The sequence below is a fragment of the Diaphorina citri genome, unplaced genomic scaffold, assembly GCF_000475195.1.
Source record: "Diaphorina citri unplaced genomic scaffold, Diaci psyllid genome assembly version 1.1 scaffold264, whole genome shotgun sequence".
Classification (NCBI taxonomy): domain Eukaryota; kingdom Metazoa; phylum Arthropoda; class Insecta; order Hemiptera; family Psyllidae; genus Diaphorina; species Diaphorina citri.
Genome location: NW_007377701.1, coordinates 300,061 through 313,490, shown reverse-complemented (window position 1 = coordinate 313,490; position 13,430 = coordinate 300,061). Strand labels below are relative to the sequence as shown.

Genomic DNA, 13,430 nt, shown 5'->3' with positions numbered 1-13,430 from the left:
TACAAAATAAACAAGTTAATTTTCTATTCTCAAGTTGAAATTTGTATATGAGTTATTTGTACCCACTAATTGAAATTGGGACGCCGTCAACATTATCCCATCAGAATAAAATCCGCCCCAGGCGGGAATCGAACCCGCGGCCTAGCGTTTACAAGGCAGACGCGCTACCAACCAAGCTAACTAGGCTGGCTGAATATTACATATAGTTGAGAGTTCATTGCAACGGTTAGAACATTAAGGGCACAGTATACAGAGTTTAAACTCCGTTTAAGTTTCTATCTTGGTTTAAGCAATCTGATTGGCTATTGGGTTTATAGATTCCCCCCCCCCCTGAAAGCCGTAAAAATCAACCAAAGAAATTGCTTACTCGTTGCTGTATTGAAAGTCCAGAAGAGGTTAGGTGGTAGAACAGCCGCGGTAGACAATAAAAGTACACGTACGGGGCTTTCAACACAGAAACGAGTGTCCATGATAAAGTAAATCTATTTAAAAAAGAAATCATTCAAGTGTACTTCAATATTCAATACGCCCTTGAGTTCCAAACCAAAGATACATGGGCTCTGCCCGTTGATTTGTTAAAATCTAAAAAAAAAAACAAAAACAAAAATCTAATACATACCGCAGTGTTTGATTGTCGCGTTAGTAGAGAGTTGAGACAGTCTAGGTGTAATTTATGCTGACAATAGATCAGAGCCACTACTAGGCCATGCGAGTGAATAAAGTTCTCTAGACATATAGGGCAGGCACCGTCTGTACAGTTCTTAACAATGGCCACGTACTTTGATATTGTCTCACTTGCTGGATCCACTCCTGAGAGAAAAAATAAAAATAAAGTGAAAACGAATCAATAGAAAAAAAATCAATAAGATCGCGTTTTACGAAGTCGGATTTGGCTTCAATTCTGGATTAAACTGGGTTTTAAGTATAGCTCAATCCTAGATTGATCTCAATTCTGATTTAGTAAACTTCGTTCTAAGGTCTTCCCGAAGGTGACAAGAGAAGGATGAACCTTATCTGTTCAGGGTAAATTCCGATGGCTTTCTCCTATCCTATCTTCCACTCGCCTATTCCAGGACAATAAGACCTTGGCAGTTACAGTTCCCTCTACTGTCGGGTCTACACTTTTGCAGCACAACGTGTAACAGTTCCCTCCATCAACTCAAGTACCAAGAGAAGCTGTTTTTTTCTAAAATTCATTTCGTTAGAGTGCAGGGTGGTGGCTTGGTTAAGTAGCACACTTATACGTGTCAAGAACGTTCCGTCTGGGTTGTTTCATGAAAGCAGGTTTCCAAGCTTCCCGTAACATCCTAGTTGGGACGGACCGGAGGTAGGAACGTATTCAGTACGTATGATTATATGTCAATAATTGTTGTTGTTGTTGTTGTTGTTTTAACGGCTTTAGCTTTCGCCGAATGGCAATAGCAAAATAAAGAAAAGGTATCTTTTTGTATCTGCTATACACCGGGGTTATGGTCTCTAGCTCTCTAGCCATGTTAAATTGGCTGGCTCGTCCTGAACCGCAGTCAACCATTGTGAGGACTTGTGCTTGGTCTTTAAAAGCAGAGAGAACCCTTTGAAGAACTGCCAGCTAGCTAGGCTGGATCTCCTCCCTGTTTATAGTCCCACAGCCAGACGCTAGTCTGCTCTTTATTTAACATCCCCTAGCCAGACAAGTACCTATATAATAATGAGTAAGTTATATGAACTTAGTAACTTACCTATGATAGATCCTTTGTGGTCAAACGGATCATCAGAGCTTGTGGAACAGTCCAGTAGATCATTCTGTAATTAATATAATACTTAAGTATTATGAACTTGAATAATAATACATTTGATGGTACATCTCAAGAAAAATAAATAAATAAATAAATAAATAAAATAGACAGGACATTCTATTAAAGAAAGTGGAAAAAAAGAAAATTGCTTTTTTTTACAAAACATTTGTCTTAATTCCATATTTTTCCCCTCCCTCATTTCTTTCTTTGTTATTGTCATTATGTTCTGTCTTATTAAAAAATAAAGTTAATTATAATTTTGATTTTTTTTTACGGATAACAAAACACAAAGGTATGTCCACACTACAATCACCTGGGGTCGCGTGGATTGGAACACATCACATGCCTTCAGGTAGGTACACTCCATTTGTGTAGGTTTTAATTTGCCCTGAGGATCAATTTAATTTGAAGAAACCAATAATTGGTTACTGATGAAAATTTGTTACGAAACAATAATTTGAAAAATAACCATTACCTATGACAATTTTGAATGGTTTTGAACCCATAATCTATCTAGGTATAGAATAGAATAGAATAGAATAGAATAGAATAGAATAGAATAGAATAGAATAGAATAGAATAGAATAGAATAGAATAGAATAGAATAGAATAGAATAGAATAGAATAGAATAGAATAGAATAGAATAGAATAGAATAGAATAGAATAGAATAGAATAGAATAGAATAGAATAGAATAGAATAGAATAGAATAGAATAGAATAGAATAGAATAGAATAGAATAGAATAGAATAGAATAGAATAGAATAGAATAGAATAGAATAGAATAGAATAGAATAGAATAGAATAGAATAGAATAGAATAGAATAGAATAGAATAGAATAGAATAGAATAGAATAGAATAGAATAGAATAGAATAGAATATAGGTACCTTGTTTATCCTGCCAGAATGAGACTGAAAAGTCCCTTTACTCCCGCAGTCTAAACAAGGTCTTATATATTTCATAGGTATAGTTTAAACATATGTAAATAAAAAACCTTGTTTAAATAGGTATTAAAAATAGGTACCTGAGATGAAGTCTTTTTTTTTATTTTATAGGTAAGGGTTATGGTGAAAAAGAAGAATAAAAAAAAAAAAAAAAAAATCCCAAGCTTGAGGAGGATACTTATAGAGCCCTGGACTTTCAGTTTGACTGGAATAAATATTAGTTACTTACTGTGGAATGCCGACCCTGTATAGGTAGGAAAAGGCTAGGAAGAAGAAGAAGAAGACTTACCGTGGAACTATTGAGGTGACTATCATGACTGAGATACGTGGACACAGTGTCTATACTGGGTCGCCTCGTTTTCTTGCTCCTTACATCCGAGTTACTCGTGGTACTCGCCTGCGAGTTACTAATTATACTGTGTGTACTGCTCACAATGCTGTGTGTACTGCTGTTCAGACTTGAGTTACTATTTCTTATGCTACTATCAATATGTGTTGACCTATTGCTGCTCCTCCCATTGGTTGACTGGGGATGTCGATTACTGGTACCGTGACGATTACTTGTACCGTGTTTACAAGTGTTTGGGCAAGCTTGGCCGGAGCTATTTCTACAAGTGTTTGTACATGGATGGCTTGCGCCGTTCCTACAGGTGTTGGTGTTAGTATTGCTAGACTGGGAAGGGGCTTCCCGTAACACCCTAGTTGGGACGGACTGGAGGTAGGAACGTATTCAGTACGTATGATAATATGTCAATAATTGTTGTTGTTGTTGTTTTTGTTGTATCAGCTTTAGCTTTCGCCGAATGGCAATAGCAAAATAAAGAAAAGGTATCTTTTTGTATCTGCTATACACCGGGGTTATGGTCTCTAGCTCTCTAGCCATGTTAAATTGGCTGGCTCGTCCTGAACCGCAGTCAACCATTGTGAGGACTTGTGCTTGGTCTTTAAAAGCAGAGAGAACCCTTTGAAGAACTGCCAGCTAGCTAGGCTGGATCTCCTCCCTGTTTATAGTCCCACAGCCAGACGCTAGTCTGCTCTTTATTTAACATCCCCTAGCCAGACAAGTACCTATATAATAATGAGTAAGTTATATGAACTTAGTAACTTACCTATGATAGATCCTTTGTGGTCAAACGGATCATCAGAGCTTGTGGAACAGTCCAGTAGATCATTCTGTAATTAATATAATACTTAAGTATTATGAACTTGAATAATAATACATTTGATGGTACATCTCAAGAAAAATAAATAAATAAATAAATAAATAAAATAGACAGGACATTCTATTAAAGAAAGTGGAAAAAAAGAAAATTGCTTTTTTTTACAAAACATTTGTCTTAATTCCATATTTTTCCCCTCCCTCATTTCTTTCTTTGTTATTGTCATTATGTTCTGTCTTATTAAAAAATAAAGTTAATTATAATTTTGATTTTTTTTTACGGATAACAAAACACAAAGGTATGTCCACACTACAATCACCTGGGGTCGCGTGGATTGGAACACATCACATGCCTTCAGGTAGGTACACTCCATTTGTGTAGGTTTTAATTTGCCCTGAGGATCAATTTAATTTGAAGAAACCAATAATTGGTTACTGATGAAAATTTGTTACGAAACAATAATTTGAAAAATAACCATTACCTATGACAATTTTGAATGGTTTTGAACCCATAATCTATCTAGGTATAGAATAGAATAGAATAGAATAGAATAGAATAGAATAGAATAGAATAGAATATAGGTACCTTGTTTATCCTGCCAGAATGAGACTGAAAAGTCCCTTTACTCCCGCAGTCTAAACAAGGTCTTATATATTTCATAGGTACATCCTGTCCTCGTCCACTATAGCTGAATTCCATTATGTGACTTTTTTTAGATTCAACATGGCTGGACAGGCTGGACCAAAGAGATTCTGCTTTGGGCGTCCACACTTGCTGCCACAGGACACTTACGTATTTTTAATTGTTATCTGAGAGAGGACCTCCAAGTGAAAGTTTGCTTATTTATGAAAAAATTCCATGAATTAAATAGCTTGTCTCTCATGTTAGGGTAGATGCTTTAATACACGGGTTACTGTGGGTAATCACAAAGGAATATGCTTTGGCAGCCAGGGTGTTCAAGATGAAAATTCATACCTCTCTGGGTCAGCCATGTATCTAAAAAAGTCACATAATGAAATACGACTTATGTGCGGACACAGATTCCAGGAGCCAGGGTTCTACTACAAATGTCTCTCTAGTTCTGTATCGTCTACTCCATGGCGTGATAGTTCCTGTATGCAGTTATCCAGGAACCAGGAAATACAATAGTCCGTCCACTATACCTTTTCTTATTATTAGTAATAATAAAGGAAGGATGGACTAAAAACAGGTTGGATCTCTGAGGTTGGATTCGGAATGGATTTAAGTTTAAGACGTTAGACTTAAAAATCCTATCAAAATCAAGCCCCTAGATGTAAGCTTGTGTGCTAACTGGGAATTTTTGTCAATGGTGGGACTGGAACCCGGGACCTTTTGCATGGCAAGCAAGCGCGTTACCATTAGGCTATCCATAATCTTATTAAGTTATTACGAGTACAATAGGTACGGTTCGTTCTTGGAACGTTACCACTGGGCTATCCTAATCAGATAAGGTTCGTTCTCCGAACGGCTGACTTTTTCCTATCCTGTCTTCCTTCTCGAAACTGTAACACCTTGGCAGTTACAGTTCCCTCTATCAAACCTTTTTTAAAGTTGAAAGTAAAAAACGAACACGAGCATTCGTTAAGTGATTCACAGTTAAAATTCGACGTACAACAAACTTTGAATGTTGCATGTTGCATTACACGTTGCGTTGCAAAAGTATGTACCTACCTGACAATAGAGGGAACTGTAGGTAACTGCTAAGGCCTTATCGTCCCAAATTCCTAGAGAATTAGGACAGGATAGGGGAAAGCCACCGGTTCCGAGACCGAACATTATACAGTCCTTCCCGGACGGGAATCGAACCTGCGACCTAATGCCGGGTCCACACTTTTGCAACGCAACGTTTCATGCAACATGCATCGTATGTTGCACTGCACGTCCAATTTTATCCGTATTCAATGTTTACGAACATGTTCGGAGGAGAAGGAGGAGGAAGAGGTAGAAAAAATGCTTCTTTACAATGCCTAATTTATTCTGTTCCAGGATGGCTAGAAAGACAATCAACTCAGAAATGATTCAGAACATGCTGAACAATCATCGTTACAGTGACTTGACATTCTCAGTGAACGAAAGTATTTATTATGCTAACCGTTATGTTGTGGCAGGTGCAAGTGATGTGTTTGAAGCACTTGTCAATGGCCATTTCCAAGAGTCCTCTGCAAAACAGATCGTCATCAAAGATATTGTCTATGATACCCATGGAGAGAGGTGCGGTGATGAATATCGTTCCAAGTCACCACATCTTCGCGGCCTGTAGTAACGGAGCGACCAATGGTGAATATGAGACGCCGCTTGAACGCTACGCCTAACAGTCGTAACACACGGCGACCTGCGAGTAGAAACAGAGAAGAGAGTTATAAGTTATAATAAACTGCTATAAGCTATTATGATAAATAGAACTAAGAAAGAAGGGAAGAAGAAGAAAGGACGAGAGAATCAAAGAAGAAAGGAAGGAATTAATAAAAAAAGGAGGGGGGAGACACTAAGAAATGAACAAAAAATTAAAGAAAGAATAGAATGGAATACCTTGTTTATACTGCTAGCATAGGACTGAGAAGTCCCTTTTCTCTCACAGTCTGAATAAGGTCTTGTATATTTGATTGGTAATAATAAAGGTAATAATTTGATTGGTAATAATATTGGTAATAAAAAAAAACCTAACAGTTTAAAAAAAAATGATAATAATAAACTGAACATCAAAAATCCTTCACCTATCATCAAGGAAAGTCCTGAACGAATGAGAAGAAATTTAGATAGGTACATATTCATGTAGAAAGTTATTTTCCACAGGTAATATTAATAAAGTGATTATCTAATATATAAAAATGAATATTTGTGTGTGTGTGTGTTCGAACTTATGCCTGGCCAAACCGCTCATCCGATTGCTATGAAACTTTGTCAACTTATTGCTTGCACTCCCGTGAAGGTTATAGGCTATTTTCGGGTTCGGTTTTGTTAAGCTACGCCGAGCAAGACCACTAAATGGATGAGTAAAATGAGGTTTGAAGAGTAAAAATTAAAGTTCCATAAGAAATACATAGGAAGCAGAGACTGCGGGAGAGAAATGTTCCGCTCTCGACCAACATTTTGAGTTTCGTTTATGTTTTTAGTTTGACAACTATGCAGATAATAGTTCGCTCCGGAATTCAGCTAGTGCAATATCTTATATTATAAGAACAATAATAAATAAGACCTGTTTAAATTGAAAAAAAAAAAAAAAAAGTTTGTAGTACTTACCTTTGTCTGTATCAGGTAGATAGCACACCCGGGGGAAGCCCACAGCGTAGTAGGGTTTGCCAGGGTTGGGATGTTCGTATGTCTGAATGCCGGATGATATCTGGTAGGTAATCTGTATGGTGCGTGTGTTAGGGAAGCCGGGTAGGGATACGCCGCGGACTATGGACCACTCCATAGTGCCAGGGGGTTGGTTACCCGTACGCTCGCCATATATCTTCATACACAGGGGACATTGGATGTACAGGTCCTGTGGATATGCAGAACAGACATATTACATATTTTCTTTTTTTTTCTATTGAAAAAATGGCCTAATGGTCAAAGATCCCGACATTTGCAACATAGGTACATACCCAATTATTATTATTATTATTATTATTATTATTATTATTATTATTATTATTATTATTATTATTTATTGCTAGACTGGGAAGGGTGTTGGGATGTGGTACATTGTTGACTATGGTGGCTCGGGGCGCTACTGTTACTGTTAGTGCTGTGGTGACTGTGACCTGTAATGAGAGAGAATAGTTTAAACATATGTAAATAAAAAACACGTTTCTATGCAGAAGTTCTCAAGTTTAGACTTTTTTTTTTTTAATCCCCATCACTGATTCCAGCATCTGCATCATTTTCCCCCACATTAGACTGCACTCAGCATCTATTTCCCCTCTCTTAAGCAAGATATTGAAGATGTCACTCAGAAGCATCTTGGGTTTATATATCATATCTTGATGTCGGAACTGTTTGAAGTTTTATTAGAACAGCAAAGAAAAATTGAATTGTTCACCTTTAACAGACACTTTTTCTTCGAAGTTTCACCTTCAGATTGGGACTTTACTCAACTTTTTCCGTACGAATTCATAATTTTTACCCAAATGCATTTAATTTCGAGGAAAATCTACCAAACTTACCATGAAATATATTCCTCAATGTCCTCGTAATATTACTCGAGGTTGTGTGTTTACATTTCTTGCCGGGTGTTGTCATGGTAACAGCTCCCTGGGACGCACTCATTTGACCTTGAATCTCTGCCATCTGATTGGTGGATAGCTTGATGAGAGGATAGGGCGCTTGTTGTGTGCGTCGTATGTTGCGTACATTACCGGTTGTGTTTCTCACTTGTGTTAGATTGCAGAAGTTGAGGATATACGGGAAGCCGAGGTGAGTCTTGCTGATATCAATGGTTTGATCACCCTGGAAATTGAACAACAATGTGAGTTTATTTATTTACATTTATAAACTGTTTCCCTTTACTATCTATTTACAAGTCAGCATCCTAACAATCAAAAAAGGAAAATGAACAGAGTTCCAAGTTAAAAAGAATACAGCAGATCCCTACCTGCCACAAGCCAAAACTTCAAGCACCCAGCCTACCACCACCTGGACTACCTGCCACTGCTCCCCCTTGCAACAAAACAAGATGTCAAGCCATACAAACACCAAGATACCTTAAAAGCTTAAAACCTAAAGTGCCAAAAACAAACTAATTTAAATTAAAACTAAAACATTAAGCAAATAGACAAGCATAAACTCTGAACCTTTATTTGAGCAAAAAAATCAAGTAATTAAATAGCTCGTTAAACGTATCAACAAGTTAAAAAGAAAAGTCAAATGTCTAGACCCAGTTGGTCAGTTTAAGATCAAAGTTAATAGGTACACACTTAAGAGCCTTTGAACTGTCAATTCTTCAGCATTAGGTGAGTGTGAGTATCTTCACCACTAGATCACCTGTCTTCTGGGGATCCTTACCAACATCCAGTAAGTACATTTGGTACCTATAGAAAATTTCTTCAACACCAAAAGTGTTGATATCCTGAGTATCATGAGCATGTTGCCCTCTGGAAAGAGATTGGACAAAGTTTTATTTTCATTTCATTTTATTCAAACTTACTTTAGCCCAGGAATATTCAATGAGACATTGTGCCTGCATATCGTACGCATGCCATTCACCATGTACATCTCCCTCCCACTCCCACCGAGCTCCCTTCCCTGCCGGTGAATCAGGTGGGTAAAATGAACGCCGCACATTTGTAATTGCACCTGAAATAAAAGAACAAAAAAAGTTATTGTAAAATGTGGGATAGCCAAGTATTGTTCTTTCAGTCTTTGTTCCAGTTTTCACCAAGAAAGTTAAATCAAGTTTAAGTAAATAAGTGCAGTCAAACTGGTTTGATTGGGACCCTACTGAATGGGAAACCTGGATAAATAGTGAGAAAAATTGTTGGTCCCTTGGATTCCCACTGAGATAGGTTCAACTGTATTTACATATATTGTTTGGATGGAGTTCCACCACCTAGGTTACACCCTACTCCCCAACCTATTCAATCCTCTTGGTCTTTAGGGTCAAAATAAAAATGCCAGAAATTGACCCATTGAAATTAAATATTTATTTTTTTCATTTCTTTACCATCTATTTCAGAGCACTGCTGAAGTGTGTGTAAGTTGATGAAATAGTTCTGCAGATTAGGATCAGCGTCACTGAGAATCACACTCGTTAGGTTTTTAGAATGAGCTCGCTCAATCAACTGAGTGACTTCGGGAGTGAATGGTCTCCACCTGCGATTACGATTTAGCCATTCCCATACTACCACAGCATGGTTGGACATTTTTGGGTAATATGTTGAAACTGGCTAGTTGTACTGAGGGATTGGAGGCTTATCTGAAGTGTAAAGAGGAAACACAAAATTAGGTAAGTACCTAAGTAAATACTGATATTACAATTATTGTTATTTCCCAAAAATTGATGTTTTGAACATATTACCATATAATTCTGAGGTTGTGATATGTTTCAACATGAATGTAAAGACTCAGCCATTATTCTTTTCAAAGAAAGCTACTTGCTTATTTTTTCATTTTTTTCCTGCCACAATCATACCTCGAGTCACTTTTTGATATGTTGAGCATAAGAGCAAAGTTCAGTGAGAAAAGCTTCATAGTTCTGTTGCTTTACCAACATTTAGAACATGAATACATATAAAACATTGCAAACCTAAGGAACCTCTTTTAAGGATGGCCAAATCCTACATCTGATTTTGATAGGAATTTTGAGAGTCATTTTGATTTTACTTACGTTAGCTCTGGGATCCAAATATTACATTATTTTAGAAATGCTTCCCTCTTCCTGATAATAGATGTCCACAGAAAAGCTCGAACCTGTTTTATTGGATAAAGGTGGTATGATTCACTCAAAATTAGTGGTAATAAAAGTTCAAGTAAAAAACACTTGTTGAGTTTGCTTTACTGATTGCAAAATGGATTTTCAGTTTTCACCCTTTTTGTTTACACTTCTGAACTTTGGAAGAACCATTTTGAATTTTTAAATTTACAGTGTTGCCAAAAACTCCTCTAATGTTGTCCTGTCAAATGTCGTCTTGCCAAATGAGCCGCAGCCGGACTTTTCAAAGCTTCCTATTGGTTGATCAGTGGTGATTTTTTTTTAAACATGTGAAAAAAAAATCGACTTGGTGCGTACGGTAATGCTGTGATACGTACGGTGTTTCATGTACGGGTACGGAAATGTACGGTGTTTCATGTACGGGTACGGAAATGCAGAATGCAGCCATCAGCATCAGCCATAAAACTTCTAGAAGTTTCATCATCCAAATTTTTCTCTTTTTTTCCAATTTCCATTCTTCGTTCAAATTTTGATCTGTCACCTCTAGATTCGAGATTTTTGATTGTGTCGCCTTTCATTTTGTTATCTAAATCCTGATAATCTGCATTTTACATACCTAGTGCTTTTATTTGTGTAATTTTTAAAATACGGACTCAAAACTGAACAAAAAGTGTTTTGTATGTGCCTATCCCTTATCTTGCATCGATCGAACACTTTTTGATTTTTCATCTTTTGTGTACGTGTCTACTTTTATCCCCTGTGTTCTCGCGAAAAATCTCAGTTCTCACCGTGAAACTGCCGTAGAATTTCTAAAATGAAAGTTTTGTTAATTTACAAGCGAGAACCATGTTTTCCGAGGTAAAAGCTCGTGAGTGTGATTCTTTAGATTAGATTGTAGAGGTGTGAACGCCCCTCAACTTTCCAAGATGCAAATCTGTGAGGAGAGCTCGTCATCATCCGGTATGGATCTCATAGATGATATTAAAATCGAAGAAGTCTCAGTAGACGACGAAGGAGAATATTCGGATAGTGTTTTTGACGACAGTTCTTTCATGACAGAAGCCCAGCGGAGGATGATATTCACACAGATCTACATCCCAAAGGATGGTGGAATGCACAGCATTCTTGCATCATCGGGAGAGGTGAACCACAAGAACAGACCCGGGAGGAAGCAGAAGCTCGAGCATCTGACTTACGAGGAGAAGTTGATGAGAAAGTAAGTGAACCTCTTGTATCTCATACTTGATGTCTGTCTTAAGCCTTTGGTGAAAGTGAAGTACTTAGTACCACCCATATTCTTCTTATTCTTTCACTTTGCCATTTTTCCAATTTCATTCGGGGTCAGCATTTCCTTCTTTTAGTCGTCTCAACCTCCACAATCCTCTATTCACTGCTTCCTATCTTCTCCATCCCCCCTCTCTCAAATCCTCTTGCACCTTATCTTTCCACCTTAATTTTGATCTTCCTCTCTTTCTCTTTCCTCCCACATCCAGTATCTCCACCCTCTTTTCCAGTGACCCCTTTCTCTCTATCTCCCTGATTCTCGTTCCTGATGCTTACTAAGATGTCTTGTTACATTAAAAGTTTAGGTAGAATCTTGTTGCATCATCTCAAGTAAGTAAAGGAATTAAGTGAACCTTTCTTGAATAATTGCATTGCATCATAATGTTTTTGGCTGAGTTAGAAATGATAACATATTTCATCAGAAAGTATTACTTTAGGTGTATTGTTGCACTAAAAAAACACATTATAAAGCTACCTAAGTCATGTACCTACATTGCCTGACTTTCATATCTCATATCTCACACCAAATTTGCTTATTAGAGATTTTTACTTAGCTGAGCAATTCATAGTGTCATAGAGAAAGAGAGAGAGTTTGTGTTACGTTGAACTCATGAACTGTTAATCCCCTTGAACTAGATTAGTCATAGAGTTACAATGATTGTGAGCATGAGGTTACAATGATTGTGAGCATGAGGTTTCATGTTTGAGGTGAAGTGAAAGTTGTTCAGTACTACTTACTTAAATAGGTTCTGGAAGTACAGTTCACTGTACTGTAATCATTAGACTAAAAGGTCACCTGCATTATCAGGAAGTCCTAAAAGAGATGAAAGACATTCAGATGTTCTGTAGGTATTATTAACAAGTAGATATTTTGGTCAGATTTTTTTTTTTTGTCTTGACTGAGATTGAAACCCAGCACCTTTGGAATCATAGATGGTGCTGGTACTTAACTCTCAAGTAAGTAACTTTTTGTCTTGACTGAGATTGAAACCCAGCACCTTTGGAATCATAGATGGTGCTGGTACTTAACTCTCAAGTAAGTAACTTGGGTCAAGAGTTGCAAGTCAGATGTGGGCTACAACAATAGGTAGCACAGTAAGTAGGTAATGGTTCAGAATTATTGACAATGAAATAATGCTTTAAATTTATCACCTCTTAAAAGGGAGAATACTGACTTTCTATCAGCTCATAGAAAGGAGATTACTCCCTTCCATTACCTTACAGAGGAGAGATAACTTGTTGTCAGTACTCGACCATTATCTAACTGCAATACTAGGTATACTACTAGAACTAGATGGAGTACTTAGTGTAAATCTTGTACCTACTGTACAGAAGATAGATCTTTTCTTTATTCTACCATCACCATTTGGCTACAGCTGAAGCCGCTACAACAACATAGTTATTAGATACTGGTGTTGTACTATTGTCTAACAATGATGAATGTTACATCAGCAATGAAGTCATGCTTGAGTTTGCATATCCTCTAGCTAGAATATTTTAATGTTAGGAACCGTGACACTGTGTGGGGGCAGATTCAGAAATATAATATTGTTGCATTGACAACACAGTAAGTAGAAGTTTGATAGGTAATTGATAGAGGGAAGTGTAATAAAGGATGTCTTATCATTCCTGTATCAAAGAGAGGAGTACATGATAAGAGGAAGCCAGCCATTCTGAAGACAAACCTTAGGTATAGCTGTTTATGATAAAGTTTGCTTCCGGAGGGGATCGAACCCGCTACCTAGCACTTACAAGGCAGGCGCGCTACCCTCGAAGAATATAATCAGGCTGGCTGATGATTAAATTTATTGTGTGTTATACATTTCTAGCTGATTTCGTCCGAATCATACCAACCGTTTGAGAGTTATGTTAGTAAAACAACAAATTAC

At 37.2% G+C, this 13,430-nt stretch overlaps 1 protein-coding gene across 1 annotated transcript; it reads right to left on the bottom strand.

Moving 5' to 3' along the window:
• Positions 1-513: 513 nt before the first annotated feature.
• On the bottom strand, positions 514-10,451 carry LOC103506834 (protein deltex). The gene is made up of 9 exons (XM_026821793.1): positions 10,213-10,451; positions 9,550-9,801; positions 9,034-9,182; positions 8,054-8,336; positions 7,574-7,651; positions 3,011-3,402; positions 1,719-1,782; positions 616-810; positions 514-530 (listed from the first exon to the last, which is right to left on the bottom strand). Exons 2-9 carry the CDS (start codon positions 9,746-9,748, stop codon positions 514-516), a joined length of 1,377 nt encoding a protein of 458 aa, XP_026677594.1. The 5' UTR covers positions 9,749-9,801; positions 10,213-10,451.
• Between the last annotated feature and the right edge of the window lie 2,979 nt (positions 10,452-13,430).